The 25369-nt window shown below is 42.7% G+C and overlaps 1 protein-coding gene across 2 annotated transcripts in view; it reads left to right on the top strand.

Moving 5' to 3' along the window:
• KAT6B (lysine acetyltransferase 6B) overlaps nt 1–23683 on the top strand; it is a 259060-nt gene extending 235377 nt beyond the window's left edge. For both annotated transcript variants that reach the window (XM_069752999.1, XM_069752998.1), the window contains exon 17: nt 15894–23683. In XM_069752999.1, the coding sequence (XP_069609100.1) occupies nt 15894–18373 (2480 nt within the window). In that variant the 3' untranslated portion in view covers nt 18374–23683. The remainder of the gene's footprint in view (nt 1–15893) is intronic.
• Nucleotides 23684–25369: the final 1686 nt, after the last annotated feature.

Here is a 25369-nt window from a genome sequence, read left to right as displayed (position 1 = left end):
CAGTGCCGAGTTGCATAGGTAGTGATAGGCGCAATCCACTGCTGCTTATAGTTGTGTGAGGATAGATCAGGTACTGCAGTCTACAGAGATTCCACGTCTCAGAGCTCGTCCTATTGTTTTTGGTTATTGCCAGATCTCTGTATGTGCGCTGATTACTGCACGCTGTGTTGCCTGATTGCCAGCCATAACATAACCCATAATTCCCAGGAATGTTCGGACCTGACTTTTTGTGAGTGGGCGAGGCGAGCCACTGAGACTACCTCCCGGTGGGCTTCAGAAATCCTATATCGCTTTATATTGACCCAAGCATGAGGCTCAGGGAATCTTTCATGCCTGATACCATGAGGGAGAACTGGTAACTTCGAGAAGCTGTTCTTATTCTGGTGTACCAATTTCAGGTCATCCTGTTTTTGCGAAGGTGTCAAATTTCTGCTACTTTGACACCCGCAATGTTGGCTTCCGACTGGGCCAACAAGCAAGAGGCTTCTAGTGGGTCCCTATCCTTCCACGGTTTTAATGTTGTTTAGGCTGCCATGGCATATCGGGAAGGTCTTCCTTTTTCCTGGATGATATATTTTATAGTTGACCTCTCCTACCTTTTCCACCACCTCATGGGGTCACTGCTATTTGGTAAGGAACTTGCTCTCCACTGTGGGCATTAATACAAGTACCCAATCCCCAGGCTTATATTGTCTCCATGGAGCCAACCGATTATACCCCCTGGATGGTGCCTTGAGGAGACGCTCTTTTTACCTGGCCCCTCACTTTGGTTCCTCGACACAACATTAACTCAATTATTATGCCCGGCCAAATGTATAAAATGATTATTGGCTCTTTGGGAACACCAATTAACATTTTTTCATATTCCAGAGTACCTTTCACTGTTAAGTACCTGAACTGGACAGTCCCAAAGTTGTCCTGGGACTCCTCCAAGTAGGGAATAATGGTTTCAGGGGATGCTTCCTTATCTTTCTCTCTATAGCCAGTACAGTGAAAGGAAATTCACTGGTTACATCATGTGACTTGTGTGATGACATACATAGCTACTGTTTGCTACAGCTTTAGCCCGTAAGTTCCCGAACAAAGGAAGAATATTCAACTTCTTTGCTTTAATAAACGTATGGCAAAGGCGTGGAAAATCTCATGATCCAAAGCATACCACATCATCTGTAAAACATGGCGGGTGCAGTGTGATGGCTTGGGCATGCATGGCTGCCGGTGGCACTGGGTCACTAGTGTTTATTGATGATGTGACACAGGACAGAAGCAGCCAAATGAATTCTGAGGTATTCAGAGACATACTGTGTTTGCAGATCCAGCCAAATGCAGCAACACTGATTGGTCGTCATTTCATACTACAGATGGACAATGACCCAAAACATAAAGCCAAAGCAAACCAGGAGTTTATTAAAGCAAAGAAGTCAAATATTCTTGAATGGCCAAATCAGTCACCTGATCTCAACCCAATTGAGCATGCATTTCACTTGTTAAAGACTAAACATCAGACAGAAAGGCCCACAAACAAACAGCAACTGAAAACCAGCGCAGTGAAGGCCTGGCAGAGCATCAAAAAGGAGGAAACACAGCGTCTGGTGATGTCCATGAGTTCAAGACTTCAGGCAGTCATTGCCAACAAAGGGTTTTCAACCAAGTACTAGAAATGAACATTTTATTTAAAATTATTGAATCTGTCCAATTACTTTTAGTCCTTTTAAAAACAGGGTGGCACATGTTAAGAAGCTGAAACTCCTAAACCCTTCATCCAATTTAAATGTGGATACACTCAAATGAAAGCTGAAAGTCTGAACTTCAACTGCATCTGAATTGTTTTGTTTAAAATTCATTGTGGTAATGTCTATAACCAAAATTAGAAAAATGTTGTCTCTGTCCAAATATATATGGACGTAACTGTAAATATCTTTCTACAAGGCTCACAAGGTCATCTGCATTCTAGGGGTCTCTTTGGGCTATCTAGATTTTCATGGACTTGGGTAGTGAGTGGATAAGCCGGTCCACCACAACTCTTTCCATCGTTTGTGCTGGAGAGCAGGTATCGGGCTGCAGCCAATTTTGCTCCAGGTGTAACCGGTTGAACATCTGAGACCGGGGAGGCTTGTCCCTTTTGTATTGCCAGAGGTGCACCCCTTGTACCCTGACGGCTAGAGTTACACCCAAACGTGCCATAATCTCCGCCTTCAGCTTGCCATACTCCTTGGCGTTTTGCATGGCACGGGTGTAGTATGTTTTCTGCGGTTCCCCAGTAAGGTACACAGCTAGGACCTCTGTCCATTGCTCTGGGTGCAGTTTCTACATGTCTGCCACCCTCTCAAAGAAAGTCAGGAAAGTTTTGACGTCGTCCTCTAGAGTAATTTTCTGCAAATCCTCCCATACTGCTGTTTGTCTCACACAGTTACTCTCACTTTGGCTGGTGGAAGGTGCCGTCTCAGTGTACTGACAGCTTCAGCCAAGAGCGCCATCTACTGCTGCTGCTGTTGCCACTGCTGCTGTTGCCAATGCTGCTGCAGATTGGACTGGACCGGTTGCTTAACAAGTTCCTCTATGCTTTCCGACTGTGTTTGTAATGTGGTAGCTGCTTTTACCCAGGACATTAAAGGCTCCTTCACACTAAGCGACGCTGCAGCGATACCGACAACGATCCGGATCGCTGCAGCGTCGCTGTTTGGTCGCTGGAGAGCTGTCACACAGACCGCTCTCCAGCGACCAACGATGCCGGTAACCAGGGTAAACATCGGGTAACTAAGCGCAGGGCCGCGCTTAGTAACCCGATGTTTACCCTGGATACCATGCTAAAAGTTAAAAAAACAAACACTAGATACTTACCTACCGCTGTCTGGCCTCCAGCGCTGCGCTCTGCTTCTCTGCACTCCTCCTGTACTGTCTGTGAGCCGGAAAGCAGAGCGATGACGTCACCGCTCTGCTTTCCGGCTCACAGCCAGTACAGGAGGAGTGCAGAGCACAGCGCTGGAGGACAGACAGCGGTAGGTAAGTATGTACTGTTTGTTTTTTTTAACTTTTAGCATGGTATCCAGGGTAAACATCGGGTTACTAAGCGCGGCCCTGCGCTTAGTTACCCGATGTTTACCCTGGTTACCAGTGAAGACATCGCTGGATCGGTGTCACACACGCCGATCCAGCGATGTCTCCAGGGAGTCCAGCGACGAAATAAAGTTCTGGACTTTATTCAGCGACCAACGATCTCCCAGCAGGGGCCTGATCGTTGGTCGCTGTCACACAGAACGATTTCATTAACGATATCGTTGCTACGTCACAAATAGCAACGATATCGTTAACAATATCGTTATGCGTGAAGGTACCTTAAAGGCCCCTTCACATTAAGCGACGCAGCGATACCGACAACGATTCGGATCGCTGCAGCGTCGCTGTTTGGTCGCTGGAGAGCTGTCACACAGACCGCTCTCCAGCGACCAACGATGCCGGTAACCAGGGTAAACATCGGGTAACTAAGCGCAGGGCCGCGCTTAGTAACCCGATGTTTACCCTGGATACCATGCTAAAAGTAAAAAAAAACAAACACTAGATACTTACCTACCGCTGTCTGTCCTCCAGCGCTGCGCTCTGCTTCTCTGCACTCCTCCTGTACTGTCTGTGAGCCGGAAAGCAGAGCGGTGACGTCACCGCTCTGCTTTCCGGCTGACCGACGCTCACAGCCAGTACAGGAGGAGTGCAGAGCGCAGCGCTGGAGGACAGACAGCGGTAGGTAAGTATCTAGTGTTTGTTTTTTTCTACTTTTAGCATGGTAACCAGGGTAAACATCGGGTTACTAAGCGCGGCCCTGCGCTTAGTTACCCGATGTTTACCCTGGTTACCAGTGAAGACATCGCTGGATCGGTGTCACACACGCCGATCCAGCGATGTCTCCAGGGAGTCCAGCGACGAAATAAAGTTCTGGACTTTGTTCAGCGACCAACGATCTCCCAGCAGGGGCCTGATCGTTGGTCGCTGTCACACAGGACGATTTCATTAACGATATCGTTGCTACGTCACAAATAGCAACGATATCGTTAACAATATCGTTATGTGTGAAGGTACCTTAAGTCTTTTAAACAGTAATTACCTGTTTAAGACTTTATGCCCCCATTCAGACACCAATTTTAGGTTTTCAGTTCTCTGCTAGCTTCTTGTATATGCACGTTTATTGTTAATCAAGTTTATTTTTCATAATAAACTTTACAGCTTCAAACAAAAACTGCTTTCTCCTGTACAAATATATAGCATAAACAGCCCTTCAGGTGCAATGAAATAAAGTTAAAGTAGCAGCCTCACCAATATAAGTATTTTCAAGCAATATCCACTCGAGCGGTTTAAACGTGATCATCACCAGACAAATACACCTCTATTTCAGCACCAGCACAACTCCATACTGCTGAGCTAACCCAGCTGCTGTTATTAGGCCTGTAAACCCGAGCTGGATTACGGTAGCAACCTTTTTCACCTAGATTCTTTTAGATGCTCCTAAATCCTGAACATAAAATCCAGTCCAATCTGTTACTGGTACAGATTTTACATTACCTAAGCCAACCACCTCTGTGACACTTATCTGCTGTTAAGGACCTTACCTCCTGCTTTCTTACAACTAACAAATTGCTTTATTTAAAAGCGGTAACTGATGGATATTTTCAAAAGTTTTTTTTATTTTTTAAGAAATGTATTTTTTTTCCAAGTTAGTGATCCTAGAAATCCAGGTGCAGAAGTATAGCACCATATCAAGTGAACTCCTATTCTAAAGGAATTGGTCAATGTGGAAACATGCTCTTACATGGTAGTACTAGGAGCTTTCTTGAACCCATTCTGCAAGAGAAGTAGTATTTTAAGCCATACACTTTCCAGAAACAAAAAATATTTCTGGAGGAAACCTTAGATGCACACTAACTTAAAGGAGAAATCTGGAGATATAAAAAAAAAGTATTCACGTGGATATACCTTCATAAACTATAAAGCTGACAACCATTATACTTTTTCCAGTCTTCACAGTATCTGATAACTAGTGTGATGGCTGGTTTTGCTCCACCCCCATTTCGTGACATTTTGTCACAAATCAAGGAATGTGGACTCTTCCTGTCTTCTAGTGAAAGGACCCCCCCTGATAACATTTCCTTCCAAGCAGTCTGAGATTACATAGTTACATAGTTACATAGTTATTAAGGTTGAAGGAAGACTATAAGTCCATCTAGTTCAACCCATAGCCTAACCTAACTTGCCCTAACATGTTGATCCAGAGGAAGGCAAAAAAAAACCATGTGGCAAAGAGTAAGCTCCACCTTGGGGAAAAAAATTCCTTCCCGACTCCACATACGCAATCAGACTAGTTCCCTGGATCAACGCCCTATCAATGAATCTAGTGTATATACCCTGTAACATTATACTTTTCCAGAAATGTATCCAGTCCCCTCTTAAATTTAAGTAATGAATCACTCATTACAACATCATACGGCAGAGAGTTCCATAGTCTCACTGCTCTTACAGTAAAGAATCCGCGTCTGTTATTATGCTTAAACCTTTTTTCCTCCAAACTCAGAGGATGCCCCCTTGTCCCTTTTTCAGGTCTATGATTAAAAAGATCATCAGAAAGGTCTTTGTACTGTCCCCTCATATATTTATACATTAGGGGGCACAGCCATGCAAACTATAGGTCCTGTCCTGCTTTGCACCTCCCCCTTTCCACTTGAGTTCTATGCCTGCCAATTTCCACCTCCAGCCTAAAGGTACCTTCACACTAAACGATATCGCTAGCGATCCGTGACGTTGCAGCGTCCTCGCTAGCGATATCGTTCAGTTTGACACGCAGCAGCGATCAGAATCCTGCTGTGATGTCGTTGGTCGGGGCTAGAAGGCCAGAACTTTATTTGGTCGCTGGCTCTCCCGCTGACATCGCTGAATCGGCGTGTGTGACACTGATTCAGCGATGTCTTCGCTGGTAACCAGGGTAAACATCGGGTTACTAAGCGCAGGGCCGCGCTTAGTAACCCGATGTTTACCCTGGTTACCATCCTAAAAGTAAAAAAAACAAACGCTTCATACTTACCTTCCGCTGTCTGTCCTCCGGCGCTGTGCTTTCCTGCACTCACTGTGAGCACAGCGGCCGGAAAGCAGAGCGGTGACGTCACCGCTGTGCTTTTCGGCCGCTGTGCTCACAGCCAGTACAGAGAAGCAGAGCGCCGGGGACAGACAGCGGAAGGTAAGTATCAAGCGTTTGTTTTTTTTACTTTTAGGATGGTAACCAGGGTAAACATCGGGTTACTAAGCGCGGCCCTGCGCTTAGTAACCCGATGTTTACCCTGGTTACCGACATCGTTGGTCGCCGGAGAGCTGTCTGTGTGACAGCTCTCCAGCGACCAAACAGCGACGCTGCAGCGATCCGGATCGTTGTCTGGATCGCTGCAGCTTCGTTTAGTGTGAAGGTACCTTAAGGGAAACATCTTCATCTCTGCTGCAGCATGTTTTAGATAGAATGACACAGGACCAGTAACTTGGCTGGCCATGGTTCCTGATTATGAAATACCTAACTGGAGATGCTATCAGATATTTAATTAGCCAATACTGTGATGATTGGAAACAGTTCATGGGTTCCAGCTTTGTAGCTTATGAAGGTATTTCCACTTAATACTTTTTATCTTCAGGGAGTACCTCTTTAAGTAATACAGTAATTGAATAGTCCGATATCATGGGACATTATTCACATAGATGGACACCACCAAGAAATTGTAGATTAGTAGGGAAGAACGGGAAGGGAAAGAATGTGAAAAAAATGAACTTTTATTAATATCTTAGATAATGTTTTAATTTTTAAAAACAAATTTACATACAGCCTAGTAAGGATGAGTCACAGCTAAATGTATGATTGTTATATTCACTGCTGTGACTCACTAAGATTCCGATGTAAACTGGACTCCAGAGGTATATTAGTTAATAATAGGATCCCTAACCATAGTGCCTCATAAATTGTTGGTCGGGTTGCATGTATCCTTATATATTGGGTCTCAAATTTAATGCCAGATCTATATATGTCTGGGAGAGTTGGTAATGTTCTATTGACCAACTATAATAGAGTTTAACCGTTATGACTGCCACTGTATATTAGGTCATGTAACACTGTGGTATGTTATACCCATTACTAGTTCCATCTATGTGTTGTGTGGCTGGAACGGGAGAACGCAAGTATACATATTGCTGCTGCTCCCTGATATAAATGCCACCAGCACTCCAACACTCTGACCATGTGTGTGGTCCACAATGATATTATCGGCCAGATGGATACTATAGCAGTGTGATTGTACTGTTGAATGACTAGAATGCTGCTATTCCACATATATCACTATGCGTGTCGTGCGGTTTGATCAGAAGACGGCACATGCATGCTAATGCTGTTCTCTGATTTGCTCACTGCCGACACTCCAGTGGGCAGGTCGCATCTAGTTGTGTGTGGTCAGTAGGAGAGACTGCGTACAGGTGTGTCCACTGCAGACGTGGTCTTCCCCTAGTAAGTAAATACAGCGGTATTTCAGCGTTCACTCATTTCAGCTGCACAGCACGTCTATATACATACGATCAACAGCAGAGACTGCATGCATGTGCATCACTGCAGACACAGTCTTCCCTAATAAGTCAGCACGCCGGTCCTTCAACGTTCACCGTTTTTAGATATACAGCATATATGTTACTCATATACCGCGGGTACTTGTTAGAAAGCTACAATAGCTGCATTCATTGGTATCTTTTAATTGGCACTAAGACCCTATTAATACTCTGCTATCAAGTATAAGATTGGGACATATGTCCCTGACACATGTTTCGCCAGAGATACCGACTCTTTCTAAGGGCGGGGTTGGCCACATTTTCAAACTATTTATTCATCCTGTCATAATTGACAGGTGGCTCAACCAAGGCATACTAATACTATTCGTAGTATATAACAAAAAAATTTGAAACAAGAAATAAATCAAGTATGTACATCCATATCAGAAAGTCATTGAGGTCACATATTCAGGACATATATCTGTTACCTGTAAATATTATTGGTCATATATTGATTTAAATATTGATTTGGGCTTTTTTAGCCTGTTTTAAAAATTTGGTGCATGCATTAATATATTTTAAAGGATAAGTGTAAATGACCATTATCAGATGCATCTAAATTATATGACAGTTCCTGAACAGTGATAGATGCACATCCTTCTGTAAATGTGTCCTCATCATAAATTCCAAGGAATTCTTTAAAGAGGCCATGACATAGATTGCATCTAAAGGTTACAATTGACTTGTCCCCTTGAAATTCATTATCAAAGCACCTCAATGTAGTGTCCTACATTTGGTAGCCTAAGGGGCAAGTAATGCACAAATCATCTCATAACATAGAGGTAAAAGAATCTTATTCAACCAATGATCTCAGGGGTCATCTCATAGAAGGGCAACCAAAGTTGACATTTTAATTCAGTCCATAAGGATTTACAGTATTGAGCCTCAATATCCACTCGCTCTCTTTCTTCAAGAGTATCAAGGATATATACAACCCAACCAACAATGTATGATGGACTATTGTTAGGGATCCTTTTAACTAATATATCTCTGCAGTCCAGTTTACATCGGGACCTTACTGAGTCACAAAAGTGAATATAACACAATCAAACATTTGACTGTGATCAGTATACATCTTCACTAGGATGTATGTACCGTAAATTAGTTTTGAAAAATTAAAACATATCTAAGAAATGAATACGTTAATTATTATTCACATCCTTTCTCTTTAAGAAATTTAACAAGTTTGGTTTCCTGAAGATGAGATTGCTCCCAATAATTATATGCATGAATATGGGAAAAATTAAGATTTTTTGGTACTCACCATCCAATCTTTTTCTCATAGTCTTCATTGGGGGACACAGGAACCGAGGGTTAGTCTTCTGCCTCCTGAAGGCCAAAACAAACAAAACATCTTCACAAAAATAGTTGGCTTTTCCCAAGCAGACTATACCTCACCTGCTAATACCAGGCCTCCTCAGTTAGTGAGAAAGAAGTAGGAGAAGCAAAAAGAACTAACGCATGAAGAAACGAAAGAAAAAGCATTACCACCCAAGAGAGAAAACTAAGCTGAAATGCACACATGACCGGACAACCAAGGGTTGGTGCTGCATCCCCAATAAAGACTACGAGAAAGAGATTTTACGGTGAGTACAAAAAAAATCTTCATTTCTCGGTCACTTCATTTGGGGACACAAAAACCATGGGATGTTCTAAACCTGGAATGGGGAGTAGGAATAACAAACAAACAAATGTTATACTTTTACCACAGGAGTACTAGGCTTAGGCTGCCAACTGGGCGACAGCGGCCTGCAGTACCTTCTTGCCAAGACTTGCATTTGCCGAATGAAAAGGTATGGGTCCTGTAAAACTTTAAAAAAAAAAAAAAAAAAGGTATGAACCATTGACCAAGTTCCTGCCTTACTGAACTGCCGAACAGATACCTTTTGCCCTAATACTGATTGTTGAGCTGCCTTTACGCCTTTACCCTGTATGCTTCAATAACAGGCGGCCATTGCTCACTGGATTTGATCGACCAAGAGGCTGCCATACCCTTACACTGGCCTTCTGGAATGACAAAGGACAAGAGAACCTGTGTGTCTGAATGGAGCAGTGAGTGGCTTTAACAATATCTAGCTTATGCAAAGCTCTCTCTGTAGGAGGAGAGGGAGAAGGGCAGACCTTAGTACCCTCTTAAAACCGGCTCCCCCTCCCTCCTGGGCATCCAGAAAAGGTACCTAACTCCGTAGCCCAAAACTGGAACCGACACCCTAAACTGGGTGAGTAGGAGTGAGGGGAGAGGTTGGACTGGAGGAAAGCAGAACAGAGAGAGAGGTGGGAACAGGCACTGAAATACTGCAGGGAGGTGCACAGAAGTGTGAGAGGGAACAGATTCAAGGCAGGGCCCGGACGTGCAAAAAGGAAATTACAAAAATATATGAGGGAAGCCAGCATAATGCAGGACCACAGCAATGGGCATACTTAAATGTACTGAAGGAACTTGATCCTGTGACTAGGCAAGGCAAAGTCTCAACTCCACCTTCCTTTCTAGTCAAACGCACCATGCTATGCTGGGCAGGTGGTCAGGAGTCAAAAAGGCAAATGGACCAAATGCCCCATCTAACTACTCACAGACTGTGTCCAGGTACATGGTCCTGTAAAACAGATGAGAGAGGATATAGGCTAAACATTACAGGTTGTACTCTGTCGCTACGGGGTGAAACAGAATTTTCATTTACATTCTTTTACTTCTCCCAAACATATGAGATCTGAAACACAAAAAGAGAAATGGTTAATGCCTAGCCTAACCTACCAAGGATAAGACTGGTCTGAAACTCCAACCCATGTCTGCCTCCCACTGACACTAAACTAAACTGAGGAGGCCTAGTGCTAGCAGGCAATGTATATTCTGCTGGGGAGGAAACCACTTTTTTATTTAAGATTTATTGCCAGTATCAACCTCCAGGTAGCAGCAGACTAACTCATGTTTTTTGTGTCTGCCAATGAAGAAATGCCTTTTAGGCTACGTTCACACTAGCGTTCGGCTAGTGTGCGTCGGGCGACGCAGCGGCGACGCACGCGTCATGCGCCCCTATGTTTAACATGGGGGACGCATGCGTTTTTGCTTGTTGCGTTTTCCGACACGTGCGTCTTTTTTGACGCTAGCGTCGGACCAAGAAAACGCAACAAGTTGCATTTTTCTTGCGTCCGATTTTCGTCAAAAAACGGCGCACGCGTCGAAAAACGCAGCGTTTTTGCGTGCGTTTGCACGCGTTTTTCGGTGCGTTGTGAGTCGCGTCGCCGACGCAGCGGCGCACAACGCTAGTGTGAACGTAGCCTTACTCGGACAGTACAAAATTATGACTGACTGGTGTGACTCTGGTATAGTTTACCTACTGGAGGAAAAGTACCATGGGATTGAGATCATATTATTTGCCAGGGAACTGTCCTTCCTGTTTAGGATACAAAATACTGGAAGGTTGCGATTTCTGACTTCTGATTGATCTTGGAAGATATCCTGCTTCAAAGAACGCTTTGTAGAGTTAAGACTTCGTCTACTCTGGCCGATTAGTTGTCTCAAATGTTTTTTTAGCCTATTCTGGTTACTTACATGATGAGGCTTACCATTTTTATTTGTAGCATCAACCCTTTTGTCTCTTTAAGGCCACGTGCACAAGTTGAGTATTTGGTTAGATTTTTAACTCCGTATTGTAAGCCAAATAAAATAAGAAAGCAGAAAGTTCAGCAAATTAACTTCAGTGTGTTGAGACTCAACTGATATTGGGATGAACGAAGAACGCTAAACATGTCCTGATGTGCTTACCATCTAAGGCTACGTTCAGACTAGCGTTGTGCGCCGCTGCGTCGGCGACGCAACGCACGCAAAAACGCTGCGTTTTGCAACGCGTGCGTCGTTTTTTGCCGAAAATCGGACGCAAGAAAAATGCAACTTGTTGCGTTTTCTTGGTCCGACGCTTGTGGCAAAAAAGACGCATGGTTCGCAAAACGCAACAAACAAAAACGCATGCGTCCCCCATGTTAAACATAGGGGCGCATGACGCGTGCGTCGCCGCTGCGTCGCCCGACGCTAACCCGACGCACACTAGCACAACGCTAGTCTGAACGTAGCCTTACCTGGGAGTGGTGTGTTGGGACATATTTCTATTTTAATCATAGGAATGAGCTTCTGTTAGTGGATTTCTCCAACAGGTTACAAAATTGTTAATTTAAAGCTTTAGTATTTTCATTGGACTTTGATAAGATTCTAGTTGAACAGGTAGATGAATTGCCCCTCTGTCAAAACTGATAAGAATTTGTATCCAGCTTGTGGCTCTTAGGGTACCGTCACACAGTGGCATTTTGATCGCTACGACGGCACGATCCGTGACGCTCCAGCATTGTAACAATATTGCTCCAGCGTCGTAGACTACTGTCACACTTTGCAATGTACGACTCTGGAGCGATAATTTCATGACGTGTGTGCGATGTAGAAGCCGAAGCCGTTGGTTACTATGCGCACATCGTATACAATATCGTGCACACCTTTGTTACACCATGCGATCATGCCGCCACAGCGGGACACTACACGACGAAAGAAAGTTTTCAAACGATCTGCTACGACGTACGATTCTCAGCGGGGTCCCTGATCGCAGGAGCGTGTCAGACACAGCGAGATCGCTGGAACGTCACGGATATATCGCTCGAACGTCACGAATCGTGCCGTCGTAGCGATCAAAATGCCACTGTGTACCCTTAAAGGGAGCCTGTCAACAGGATTGTGTGGAGTAACATGCCGACATTGTCAGGTTGGTGCCGTTATACTGATTAAAATGATACCTGGTGATAAAATTCATCTTGTGGTTGTTTAATCTTTATTTGCAGTTTTCAGTTAATGATATGCCTGTGCCTCGGGGCAGGGCTGTGGAGGGGGAGGGCTTCATGTGGTGCTGTGATTACATTTTCATCTGTATGGCTTCTGACAGGTCAGTGATCCCTCAGTGACCTGCCCCCTATTTTACATAATGAGTACGGTATTCTATATATTGAAAGAAAAAAAGTCCTTCAGCAGGCTCTTCATGTAAAATAGAATTCAGTTAATTTGTGCGATAAATTCATTTTAAAAAAGAAAACCTCCATCATGGCGCCACCTGTGCAGTAGCAGCTATCGGCGATTGCTATATTAATTTTGTAAGAATAAATAGAGCATGCACACGGGGGGTCTTATGTAGGGGAAAATGGGTAAATTTCAATGTTCTTCACAGTGGCACCTTTTAATTTTTTTGTGTGTTTTTGCGACATGTATATATGTTGGTTTCATTAATAAAGTATTAATATTTTATCTTAAGTGTTTTCTGTGGATGCTTGGTTAGAGTAAAGAGTATAGAGAACTGAACTAGCTGATCATGTATATCTCATTACACAGTGACTCTGTACCTATGATATCAATATTAGGACAAACTTTTTGATTTATATATAGTTTGGTGTCATCAGAAAAGACTGACACTTTACTCTCAATGACATCCTTTAGGTCATTAATAAAGAGGTTAAAAAGAATCAGTCCTAGCACAGATCCCTGTGGTGCTCCACTGCTGACTATATCCCATTTAGAGAAGGTACCATTTATGATGATGCTTTGTTTCCTGTCATTTAGCCTATTCCTAACCCATCTGCAATATAGTTTCACCCAGTCCCTAAATATGGAGCTTCAGTGTAAGGCTATGTTCACACATAGCGTCCTGTCCCTGCGGGTTCTCCCGCAGCGGATTTGATAAATCTGCAGGGCAAAACAACTGCGGTTCTCCCTGCAGATTTATCGCGGTTTGTTCCGCGGTTTCCGCTGCGGGTTTCCGCCTATACTATTGATGCTGCATATGCAGCAATATGCAGCATCAATAGTAATGTTAAAAATAATAAAAATTGTTTATACTCACCCTCTGATGTCCGGATCTCCTCGGCGCTGCACCCGGCGGTCCGGTTCCAAAGATGCTGTGCAAGAAGGACCCTTCGTGACGTCACGGTCATGTGACCGCGACGTCACCGAAGGTCCTGGTCGCACAGCAACTCTGACCGGACGGCCGCGTGCAGCGCTGAGACTTCAGAGGGTGAGTATAACATGATTTTTTATTTTTATTCTTTTTTTAACCCCAAATATGGTTCCCAGGGCCTGGAGGAGAGTCTCCTCTCCTCCACCCCGGGTAGGAACCGCACATTAGCCGCTTACTTCCCGCAACGTGGGCACAGCCCCATGCGGGAAGTAAGCGGTTCAATGCGTTCCTATGGGTGCAGAATCGCAGCGATTCTGCACAAAGAAGTGACATGCTGCGGGTTTTAAACCGCTGCGTTCCCGCGCGGTTTTTCCCGCAGCATGTGCACAGCGGTTTGTGGTTTCCATAGGGTTTACATGTAAATGGAAACGCTATGGAAACTGCTGCGGACCCGCAGCATCAAAATCGCGGCGGTTCCGCGGTAAAAACCGCAAAGTGTGAACCCAGCCTAAGGCTGTTATGTGGAAAAATATGAAATGCTTTTGCAAAGTCCAGATAAATCACATCCGCTGCATTACCAGTATCCAGATTTGCACTCACCTCCTCATAGAAACCCAAAATGTTAATTAGACACACCTTATCTTTCATGAATCCGTGTTGGCTGTCATATATTGTATTATTACTGATGTCACATACCGGATGGTAGTTGCCTGGATCCACCTTCTTACCTTGCTTAAATATCGGTAACAGATCAGCCATCCTCCAATCCCGTGGCACCACCCCTGTTAGTCTAAAGGTACCTTCACACTGAGCGGCGCTGCAGCGATACCGACAACGATGTCGATCGCTGCAGCGTCGCTGTTTGGTCGCTGGAGAGCTGTCACACAGACAGCTCTCCAGCGACCAACGATCCCGAGGTCCCCGGTAACCAGGGTAAACATCGGGTTACTAAGCGCAGGGCCGCGCTTAGTAACCCGATGTTTACCATGGTTACCAGCGTAAACGTTAAAAAAAACAAACACTACATGCTTACCTTCAGCTGTCTGTCCTCCGGCGCTCTGCTTTCCTCTGCACTGTCAGCGCCGGTCAGCCGGAAAGCACAGCGGTGACGTCACCGCTGTGCTTTCCGGCTGGCTGGCGCTGACACAGGATGCAGGAGGAGTGCAGAGAAGCAGAGCGTCGGGGACAGACAGCTGAAGGTAAGTATGTAGTGTTTGTTTTTTTAACGTTTACGCTGGTAACCAGGGTAAACATCGGGTTACTAAGCGCGGCCCTGCGCTTAGTAACCCGATGTTTACCCTGGTTACCAGTGAAGTCACACACACCGATCCAGCGATGTCAGCGGGAGATCCAGCGATGAAATAAAGTTCTGGACTTTCCTCAGCGACCAACGATCTCCCAGCAGGGGCCTGATCGTTGGTCGCTGTCACACATAACGATTTTGTTAACGATATCGTTGCTACGTCACAAAAAGCAACGATATCGTTAACGATATCGTTATGTGTGACAGTACCTTAAGAATATGAGATACAGCGGTCTGTCAGTTACTGAGCTCAATTCCCTCAGTATCTGTGGATGAATACCTTCTGGGCCAGGGATTTACCTATATATATATATTTTTTTCAATTTAGAACAAGTCTCTGATGGTATATATAAAAAGCATCTGATTATAGCCATATAAATCCACCTAATCAAATCTTTATTATCCTCTTAGGGTCATTAATTTACTAGACATCAGACCTGAGCATGAATCATCCAGTTTGAGGGCCATCATCTGCCACTGACAGCAGCAGTGGAGCAGAGCTGAAGACGCGACTAGAGGCTGTTATTTTTGCAAAAGGAGGATCTACTAAATATTATTGTCACTTTTCTGGTGGGGTGCCCATACTTATGCACCTGTCAAATTTTGTTTGAATGCAGATTGCACATTTTCTGTTTGTACAATAAACCTCATTTCAAGGCAGAAACATTACTGTGCCCAACAGTTATTAGATATATGGAACTGAAATAGCTACTGCAAAAAAGCCAATATTTATAAAACATTAAGCTTAAGATTAATAGGGGTGCCAAAACGTTTTCATATAACTGGATGGATGGATAGATAGATAGATAGATAGATAGATAGATAGATAGATAGATAGATAGATAGATAGTACAAACAAAAAATATATATTATATTGTTTGTACACATACTGACTTGATTGAGGACTAAGAGTGGTAGGGGAAATAACACTTCGTTATTTGTCACAAGTAATTTAATATGATTAGCTCAATTCTTCAGCATTAATCATTTATTGCCTTAAATTGTATAAATATAGTTTATACACTGACTCAATATTATTTGTTTCTGTACAGATCATGTAGAAGAAATTTCCCAAGAAAAGGTAAATAACCAGAATACTGAAGAAAAGACAGTGGGTCCAGGTCCAAGAAAGCAGGGCTTGCTTAAAAGGTTAAAGAGAGGGCCTCCTAAAAGAGGGCATAGTGTAGACAGGAAATCTGGATTCAAACTCAACTTGTACACTCCCCCAGAGACTCCAATGGAATCAGACTATCAGGATCAGATTGAAGACGCCAACGTTGAAGATGAAGAAGAGAGGGATCCACCTCAGGACAATGTTGTACAGGCTACTGAAGAAATTCAAACTCAAGTTGAAGGAACTTCGGTGCTAGAGCTACCAAGTCCTTGTAGCACCAATCTGGAACAGGCAGAGGAAGAGGAGAAAAAGAAACATGACAATCTAAAACTTGAAGAAATGAAAAAGGAGAAGATAGATGTAGCTGAGGAGAGAACAGATTCTTCTTTAAAAGAAAAAGAGAAAAATGTGCAAGAAGAAATAAATAAGACAGACAAGATGTTGGAAAATGTGAAAAACTCTGTGACCAAGCAAGTCAGTGAGCTTGCACCTGCAAATAATGAGGCAGAAGATGAAGACCACCAGTCTCCTAATGAAGATCATGATGCTGATGATGAAGATGAGAGCCATCTTGATATTTCACAGAAGGAGGTACCTGAACATCCTTTTGAGGAGTCTTTAGAGGATAAGGAGAGTTTTTTAGAAGAGGAGAAGAGTATTGCAAATCATACATCTCAACCTGATATTTTAAGCAGCAGCTGTGATGAAATAATTGAAACAAATCATCTGGTAAAGCATGCAAATGAACAGGTAACTGAACCAGAAGAGCAAGCCATTGTTTTATGTGACACACACCAAGTGGGTCTAGTATCAGAGCTAACTGGTGATGCTGAGGATGGACTTGACAATGACTCAGAAATTGCACAAGCTGTTGAGTCTCTAACCCGTGAAAGTGAGAAGCAAGAGGAGGCATTTAGAAACTGTTCTGAAACGCAAGAAGCATGTCATAATTTACACAGTTATGGCCAGAGTCCATCAGCTATTGCTACAGAGGACTGTAATCAGTCTGACCATGGTAGCCCAGTATCCTCAAATAATTCATATCCTAGTCAGGCAGTCCAGTCTGCAAACAGCCCTAGTGCACCCTCTATGGAAAGTAATTATGCTGAAATCAGCCCCAAGCAGACAACCATTTCTGTAACTTCTTTACCGAATATTGAAACTAGCCCCTTGATGGATGTATCATCTGTGTCTGATCATTCCCAGCAAGTTGTGGATAGTGGCTTCAGTGATTTGGGTAGTATTGAAAGTACTACAGAGAACTGTGATAACCCAAACAGCTATGATTCTAACATTGCAACTGGCACCTTACCCTCTCAAAATACCTGTTCTTTCAGTGGAGGTATGACATCATCTAACTTGACTAAAAGTAGTTGTGCTATAACGCAACAATTATGTACTATGAACAATAGTTGCAGCATGATTGGGTCTCCACCTCCGCAGCCACCTTGCAGTGTCAAGTCCACCCAAGCCCGTGCAGTAGAGAGACCCAGAAGTGTTGGTCAACAACAGCAGCAGCTTGCCCCATGTGGAATGGCAGGCACAGGTTTTGCTTTGCCGGACATACCTGAAACTGCAGGTGGTGGACTTGGAGGGCTGTATGAAAGAATAGGACAAGGAGATTTTGTGTCAGGACACTATCCTCAACCCTCTGCTACTTTCAGCCTTGCCAAACTTCAACAGCTTACAAACACCTTAATGGATCACTCCCTGCCTTATAGCCACACTCAGGCTGTGACATCCTATGCAAATAGTGCCTCTTTTACTTCTCCACTAAGCAACATGGTGCAGCTTACCCAGTCACCACATTCTGTTACTTCACAATCTCAAGCCACAATGACTCCTGCAAACCTCACGCCACCACCAATGAATTTACCACCGACTCTCCTTCAGCGGACCATTTCTAGTGGCCAAATGGGAATTTCACACAGCCAAAGGCTTCAGACACAGATGGGAGGCAAACCTCATATGTCCATGCGGACCAAAGTATCTGCATTGCCTCCAGGAGCACCTTCTGGGCCCCATCCCTCACAAATGTATGGTCATGCTCCTCCACAGACTGTCACCATGCAATCTCCCTCTCGGTCCCTCACCATGCAGCGGGGAATGAATATGGGTGTCAATTTAATGCCAGCTCCTACTTACAATGTGAACCCAGTTAATACGCTAAATGCAATGAGTGGTTATCGTGTTTCTCAGTCAATGATGAACAGTGGGTACCACACTAATCATGGCTACATGAACCAGAACCCTCAGTATCCAATGCAAATGAGCATGATGGGTAGCCAGCCTTATGCACAGCAGTCAATGCAGACTAGTCCTCACAGCAACATGATGTACTCCAGCCCTGGGCATCATGGTTATATGAATACAGCAATGCCCAAACAGTCAATCAATGGATCATACATGAGGCGGTGAGTTGATCTTGCAGATGTTGGTATCCCTACACCCTCTCTTCCTATCTCTGCAGCAGTTGCAAAATGGAATCTACACATTGGATTCAAATGCGGACTTACAGTGGTCACTGAAGAAAGCAGACTGTGTCTCAATGACTCATGTTTTTTCTCCAATTCAGCCTGTCATTAATTTTCTACTAGTTTAATATCTAGATCTTGTCTCCTTAATTTATTTCATCTCCAATTTCACTAAATCCAGGTATGTTTTTCTTGTTTTCTTTCTCATTCCATAAACAATCACTTTATTGACGGCCTCTAGCCAATGAGAATTTATTATTTTGTTTGGGAGTACTTTATTTTATTAAAAGTTTTCTATTTATTTAGGAACTACAATTTTCCATCAGCAAGTCGTTTCCACACTGGTTATGACCAAGCACACTCCCTTAATGCAACTGACATTCTATAAGTGACCTTTTGAATTCATATATCAATGTTTCATTCTTTAATGAAATATTATCCCAAGCTGAATAATCTAGAAATGAGAAATCATAGTTATGGTAATTTATCCAAGTTGTATTCGACCTTTTAAAGCTGGTCTTTTTAAGGAGAACTAGTATTTTTCCTCAAGGGCATTGCACTCAGAGAGCTAGACTCTGCTGTTCACCCCGAAACAGATTATGGTATTTTTTAGATTAAGGGTATGTGCACACGTCAGGATTTCTTGCAGAAATTTCCTGAGCAAAATCGGACATTTTCTGCAAGAAATCCGCATGCATTTTTTGCGCGGATTTTTTGCCTTTTTTCCGGAGATTTCCCAATGCAATAATATAGTGGGAAATCCGCAAAAAATCCGCAAAATTAATGAACATGCTGCGTTTTTTACCGTGATGCGTTTTTTCACGGAAAAAAAACGCATCATGTTCACAAAAATTGCGGAATGCATTCTAAATGATGGGATGCATATATATGCGGTTTTTATAGCGAAAAAAACGTGAAAAATCCGCAACGTGTGCACACAGCCTAAAGGTCCTCGATGGTACTTGCAAGATAGCTTATTTTGTTCTGCAAGAGAGCTAATTTTCATATACTCTCGTTAGTCAAATCAGGTGGTAAACTTTTTTAAAAACGATGTACCTTTTTCCAATAGTTTTCCAAACTCATGGATTTTGGCAGAATTGACTTCCAAATGTGTATGGGTGTCTTCTAAGCTTATTGGGCATTATGGTCTTATTTTGGCATTATGGTGGGATAGGCATCTGGCAGCGACTAATTTTCCTTTCCTCATTGGAGGATTAACTGACTGGCAAGTGATGCTTGGTCAACAGCTATTTTAAAGTGTATGGACAATTTTTTTGTTTACAGTAATCTTTAATAACAGTGTGAATTTTTTTTTTTTAGGGAGGGTATTCACTTTTTAGGTGTTTTCTAGACAATATTTCCCAAACTTCACTCTTTACAGGCCCCTCACAGATCATGTTTTCTGGATTTCCTTAGTATTGCACAGGTGATGGAATTATTATTAAGGCATCAGAAACTGATGCTATGTTAAGCAAATCCTGAAAACATGTCATGTTGGGGGCTGTGAGGGCTGGAGTTTGGGAAATACTGATAGTGTCTTAACTAGGTCCTAATTTTACAACACAATTGCTTTTGGTATTTTGTTGCCAACATTAACTTGCAGGAGCAAGGATAGTTTAATAGACGTGTGGTCTTTGTGTAAAGCAGTATGGCTGTGTTTGCAGTTCTGAAACTGGTACAGCTTAGGTTAAAATGATACAGTGGCATGTAAAAGTTTTGACACCCTTGGTCAAAATTACTGTTATTGTGATCAGTTAAGCAAGTTAAATAGGAAATGATCTCTAAAAGGCCTAACGTTAACCCCTTACCGACATCAGGAGTAATAGTACGCCGATGTCGGTATCCCTCCCCTTTGATGTGGGCTCCGGCGGTGAGCCCACATCTTTTCCGGGACATGTCAGCTGTTTTGAACAGCTGACATGTGCCCGCAATAGCCGCGGGTAGAATGGGGATTTACCCGCAGCTATTAACTAGTTAAATGCCGCTGTCAAACTCTGACAGCGGCATTTAAATGGCGCTTCCAGCAATCGTGCAGAAATACGCGTCACATGATCGGGGGTCATTGGTTTGTTTGCATGACAACCAGAGGTCTCCTGGAGACCTCTATGGTTGTCAGTACTGGATTGCTATAAATGCTACACAGTGGTCGGCGCTCATAGCAAGTCAGTAATCCAGCTACATAGAGGCGAACTGCCCCATTCAAAATAAAACAATAAAAAAAATCAAACATACACATATTTGGTATCGGCGCATTCAGAATCGCCCGATCTATCAATAAAAAAGGATTAACCTGATCGCTAAATGCTCTTGGCGAGAAAAAAAGTAAAAACGCCACCGTCACCGTGACATTGCATTAAAATGCAATAACAGGAGATCAAAAGAACATATCTGCAACAAAATGGTATCATTAAAAATGTCGGCACGCAAAAAATAAGCCCTCACCCGACCTGAGATCACAAAAAATGGAGACGCTACGGGTATCAGGGGAAAGGGCACCATTTTTTTATTTTTTGTAGCAATGTTTGGAATTTTTTTTCACCACCTATATAAAAAAAAAAAACCTAGACATATTTGGTGTGTCTAAACTGGTAATGACCTGGAGAATCATAATGGCAGGTCAATTTTAGCATTTAGTGAACTTAGCAAAAAAAGCCAAACAAAAAAAGAAGTGTGGCATTGCACTTTTTTTGCAATTTCACCGCACTCGGAAATTTTTTCCCATTTTCTAGTACACCACATGGTAAAACCAATGATGTAGTTCAAAAGTACAACTCTTCCCACAAAAAATAAGCTCTCACATGGCCATGATGGAAAAATAAAAAAGTTATGGCTCTGGGAAGAAAGGGAGCAAAAAAGTAAAACGCAAAACCGAAAAAGCTCCGGGGGTGAAGGGGTCAAAGATGACACATTTCCTTTGTATTTTAGGCAAAATATATGTGAATAGGAAATGAGACTCTTGTCTTCCTACAAAAAGTGTTTACAAGCTGTCATACTTTCTAAAGAGGGTGTTACCATGTACTAAGCATGCAGAGTGCCCAAACTTTTGCATCAGCCCGTTTTACTTTTTGTAATTTTTCAAGTGTAAAAGATTTTTAAAAAAATATACACTACTCAAAAAAATAAAGGGAACACTTAAACAACAGAATATAACTCCAAGTAAATCAACTTTCTGTGAAATCAAACTGTCCACTTAGGAAGCAACAATCAATCAATTTCACAATCTTTTGTGCAAATGGAATAGACAACAGATGGAAATTATTGGCAATTATCAAGACACACTTAATAAAGGAGTGGTTCTGCAGGTGGGGACCACAGACCACATCTCAGTACTAATGCTTTCTGGCTGATGTTTTGGTCACTTTTGAATGTTGGTTTTGCTTTCACATTCGTGGTAGCATGAGACGGACTCTACAACCCACACAAGTGGCTCAGGTAGTGCAGCTCATCCAGGATGGCACATCAATGCGAGCTGTGGCAAGAAGGTTTGCTGTGTTTGTCAGTGTAGTGTCCAGAGGCTGGAGGCGCTACCAGGAGACAGGCCAGGAGACATGGAGGGGGCTGTGGGAGGGCAACAACTCAGCAGCAGGACCGCTACCTCAGCCTTTGTGCAAGGAGAAACAGGTGGAGCACTGCCAGAACCCTGCAAAATGACCTCCAGCAGGCCACAAATATGCATGTGTCTGCAGAAACGGTTAGAAACTGACTCCATGAGGATAGTCTGAGTGCCTGACGTCCACAGATGGGGTTGTGCTCGCAGCCCAACACTATGCAGGACGCTTTGCATTTGCCACAGAACACCAGGATTGGCAAATGGTGTGGGGTGGCATTTCTTTGGAGGGCCTCACAGCCCTCCATGTGCTCGCCAGAGGTAGCCTAACTGCCATTAGGTACAGTGATGAGATCCTCAGACCCCTTGTGAGACCATATGCTGGCGCAGTTTGCCCTGGGTTCCTCCTAATGCAGGACAATGCCAGACCTCATGTGGCTGTAGTGTGTGGACTGGCCCGCCCGTTCCCCAGGCCTGAATCTGATTGAACACATCTGGGACGTCATGTCTCGCTCCATCCACCAACGTCACGCTGCACCATAGACTGTCCAGGAGTTGGCTGGTGCGTTAGTCCAGGTCTGGGAGGAGATCCCTCAGGAGACCATCCGCCGCCTCGTCAGGAGCATGTCCTGGCGTTGTAGGGATATCATACAGGCACGTGGAGGCCACACACACTACTGAGCATCATTTCCTTGTCTTGAGGCATTTCCACTGAAGTTGGATTAGCCTGTAACTTCATTTTCCACTTTGATTTTGAGCATCATTCCAAGTCCAGGCCTCTGTGAGATATTAGTTGTGATTTACGTTGATCATTTTTAGGTTTTATTGTTCTCAACACATTCTGCTATGTAATGAATAAAGATTTACAACTGGAATATTTTATTCAGTGATATCTAGGATGTGGAATTTTAGTGTTCCCTTTATGTTTTTGAGCAGTGTATTTTTTGTCTAAAATACAAATGAAATATTTAATCTTTAACTTTAGGCCTTTTAGAGATCATTTCATCTTCAACTTGCTTCACTGTTCCCAATAACAGTTATTTTGACCAGGGATACCCAAACGTTTACATGCCACTGTACATAGCTCTCATCAGAGTAGTGATATTAGAGCATCTTGCATTACAGTGAATATAAGTAGCTCTCTGTCTGTGGATGTAACTTTGTCTGCATGTCCTTGTTCGCAATAGCCATTCATGACAGCAAAGTATTTACAACCACTGTATTATTAAGTGCTCACTTTTTATAGTCCTTATTAAATGTTTCCCAACCCTCCTGAGCAAATCCTGAGGGTGGATTGTAATCAGGAACATGTTAAAATTGTAAGAGACTAGAGCAAAAGTCCATCTTTCACGATCCTGACAATTTTCTCTGTCCTGGGAAACCATGCGATTATGACATGTATAGCACTGATATTTAAAAAAAAAAAGTCTGAACTGATTTAAAGACCAGCATAAGTATTTTTACAGATGTCTCTTACTACTATATAATATCTGAACTTGCTCTCCAGTATTTTGCTTCCTTTACCCAGTTTTACTTATTTGTGATTACTTTTGAAATATGTTTTATGGTTTGCTGTCTTGTCTCTCGGTAGTGCACTCTTGGCTGTTGCAGCCTAAAATGTGTTAACCAATCACATGTGTCCCCCATTGTGGTCCAGGGGATCTTGTATCACAAAAGGAAACCAAGTAAAAGATACACTTTACTACATTTTTTGTTTCAGTTGTTTGCTGGAAGTAAGCCTTACTAAGCATGCTGCTTCTCTCCTTTGTGTGTGAGCTTTTATAAGTAGTCTTATATGTCCAGTGCTAAACTGTAAAGCCAATTGTTATTTTGTTTTCTGATTTTGGTCAGCCTTGATTGAAGGTTAAAGAAGAAAAATATATATTTTTTATTAACTATAAAAGCTGTACAAAATATTAAAATGTGTTTTTCTTAAGGTCCTTTTGGCTAGTCGGAGGGCTCACATTGTATATTTTCATGCATTCACTATAATTATGACTCTACTTTTAATCTTTGTAGGACATTAAAAAAAAACAGTTTATTTTAAAGGGAAAAATAGACCACAGAATGGAGCAAATCACAAAGGATATTGAAAATGCAATACTTAGAATTGTTTGCTGAGTATTTTGAAATGGACTTATGTTTAAATAACACTTGGTGGTTAATTGCTATTTTATGATATTGCCTTTCAGACCCTTTTGCACTACAAGGGGATCATCCCACCTGTAGAGTTTTTTTTATCTTTGTAATGTATTGAAAATATTTTTTAATTAAAATTTGAAAAGGAATGTACAAATCTCATATTCCGGACAACCTTCCAAGGCAACACAATAGCATCTGTTGTAATCATGTACTAATACATATGATATGGATGTAAGGAGTAAAAAAACATGTGAAACAAAAAAAATATGTTAAACCTTAAGAGTAAAAGCGAGTACTTTGAGGACAGTTTTACACCTCCTTGGCATTCTGTTAAGCAGCTTCATCAGTTATCACATGCAATAACTTTCCTTGAAGAAGTTACCAGAGGTTGCTGAGCACTTATTGGCTGCTTTGCCTTCTATCTGTGGTTCAACTCATTCCAAACCATCTCAGTTGCATTGAAGTCAGGTGATTTTGGAGGCTATGTTATCTGGTGCAACACTCCATCTCTCTCTTTCTTGGTCACATAGCCTGGATGTGTTTTGGGTCATTGCCCTGTGGCAACACAAATGATGGTCCCACTGGGTGCAGTCCAAATGGGATGGCATGTCATTTTAGAATGCTGTCACCATGTTTTCTAAAAAGAAAAAACTTGTTCCAGCTCCATATTCATAAAATTCAAACTTGGTACTTTATTCAAACAAATAAAAAAGCAGAAGATATGTAGCTCTCCAAATAGCACAGCAGGAAAAAAAGAGCTCCCGCTTGAATTTTATGAATATGGAGCTGGAACAAGTTTTTTTCTTCACATGTGACTACGTGAATCAGCGTGGAGTTCCGTGCACCTGCAGTGGTTGTTCGGGGAGCTGTCTTATTCGTTTATCTATGTTACACCATGTTGTGTAAGCCTGCCCTGAACTTGGATTAAATCAGCAACAGTATCACTAGCAAAGCAACCTACACCTTCACACCTTGCACTCCATGCTTCACAATTTAAAAAGCAACGTACTCGCCAATTCTGCATTTCACGAAGACATGCCGGTTGGTATTTGCAGTCCACAGTAGTGGCTTCTTTTCAGCAAATTTGACCATAAAGGCCTGCTTCTCGCTGTTTTTTTCTGGATAATGTTGAGATGTGTCTGCTACTCGATATTTGTATATTTATGTTGCTGTTACCTGAGGTGCTGTCAAATTTGTAATGTTTGAGGCTGCAAAGTATGATTAATGCATCCTCTATAGCAGAGCGAATTC

This window comes from Ranitomeya imitator, chromosome 2 (genome assembly GCF_032444005.1).
Source record: "Ranitomeya imitator isolate aRanImi1 chromosome 2, aRanImi1.pri, whole genome shotgun sequence".
Lineage (NCBI taxonomy): Eukaryota > Metazoa > Chordata > Amphibia > Anura > Dendrobatidae > Ranitomeya > Ranitomeya imitator.
The sequence above is the reverse complement of the archived record's forward strand: the minus strand, read 5'-3'. Positions and strand labels throughout refer to the sequence as shown.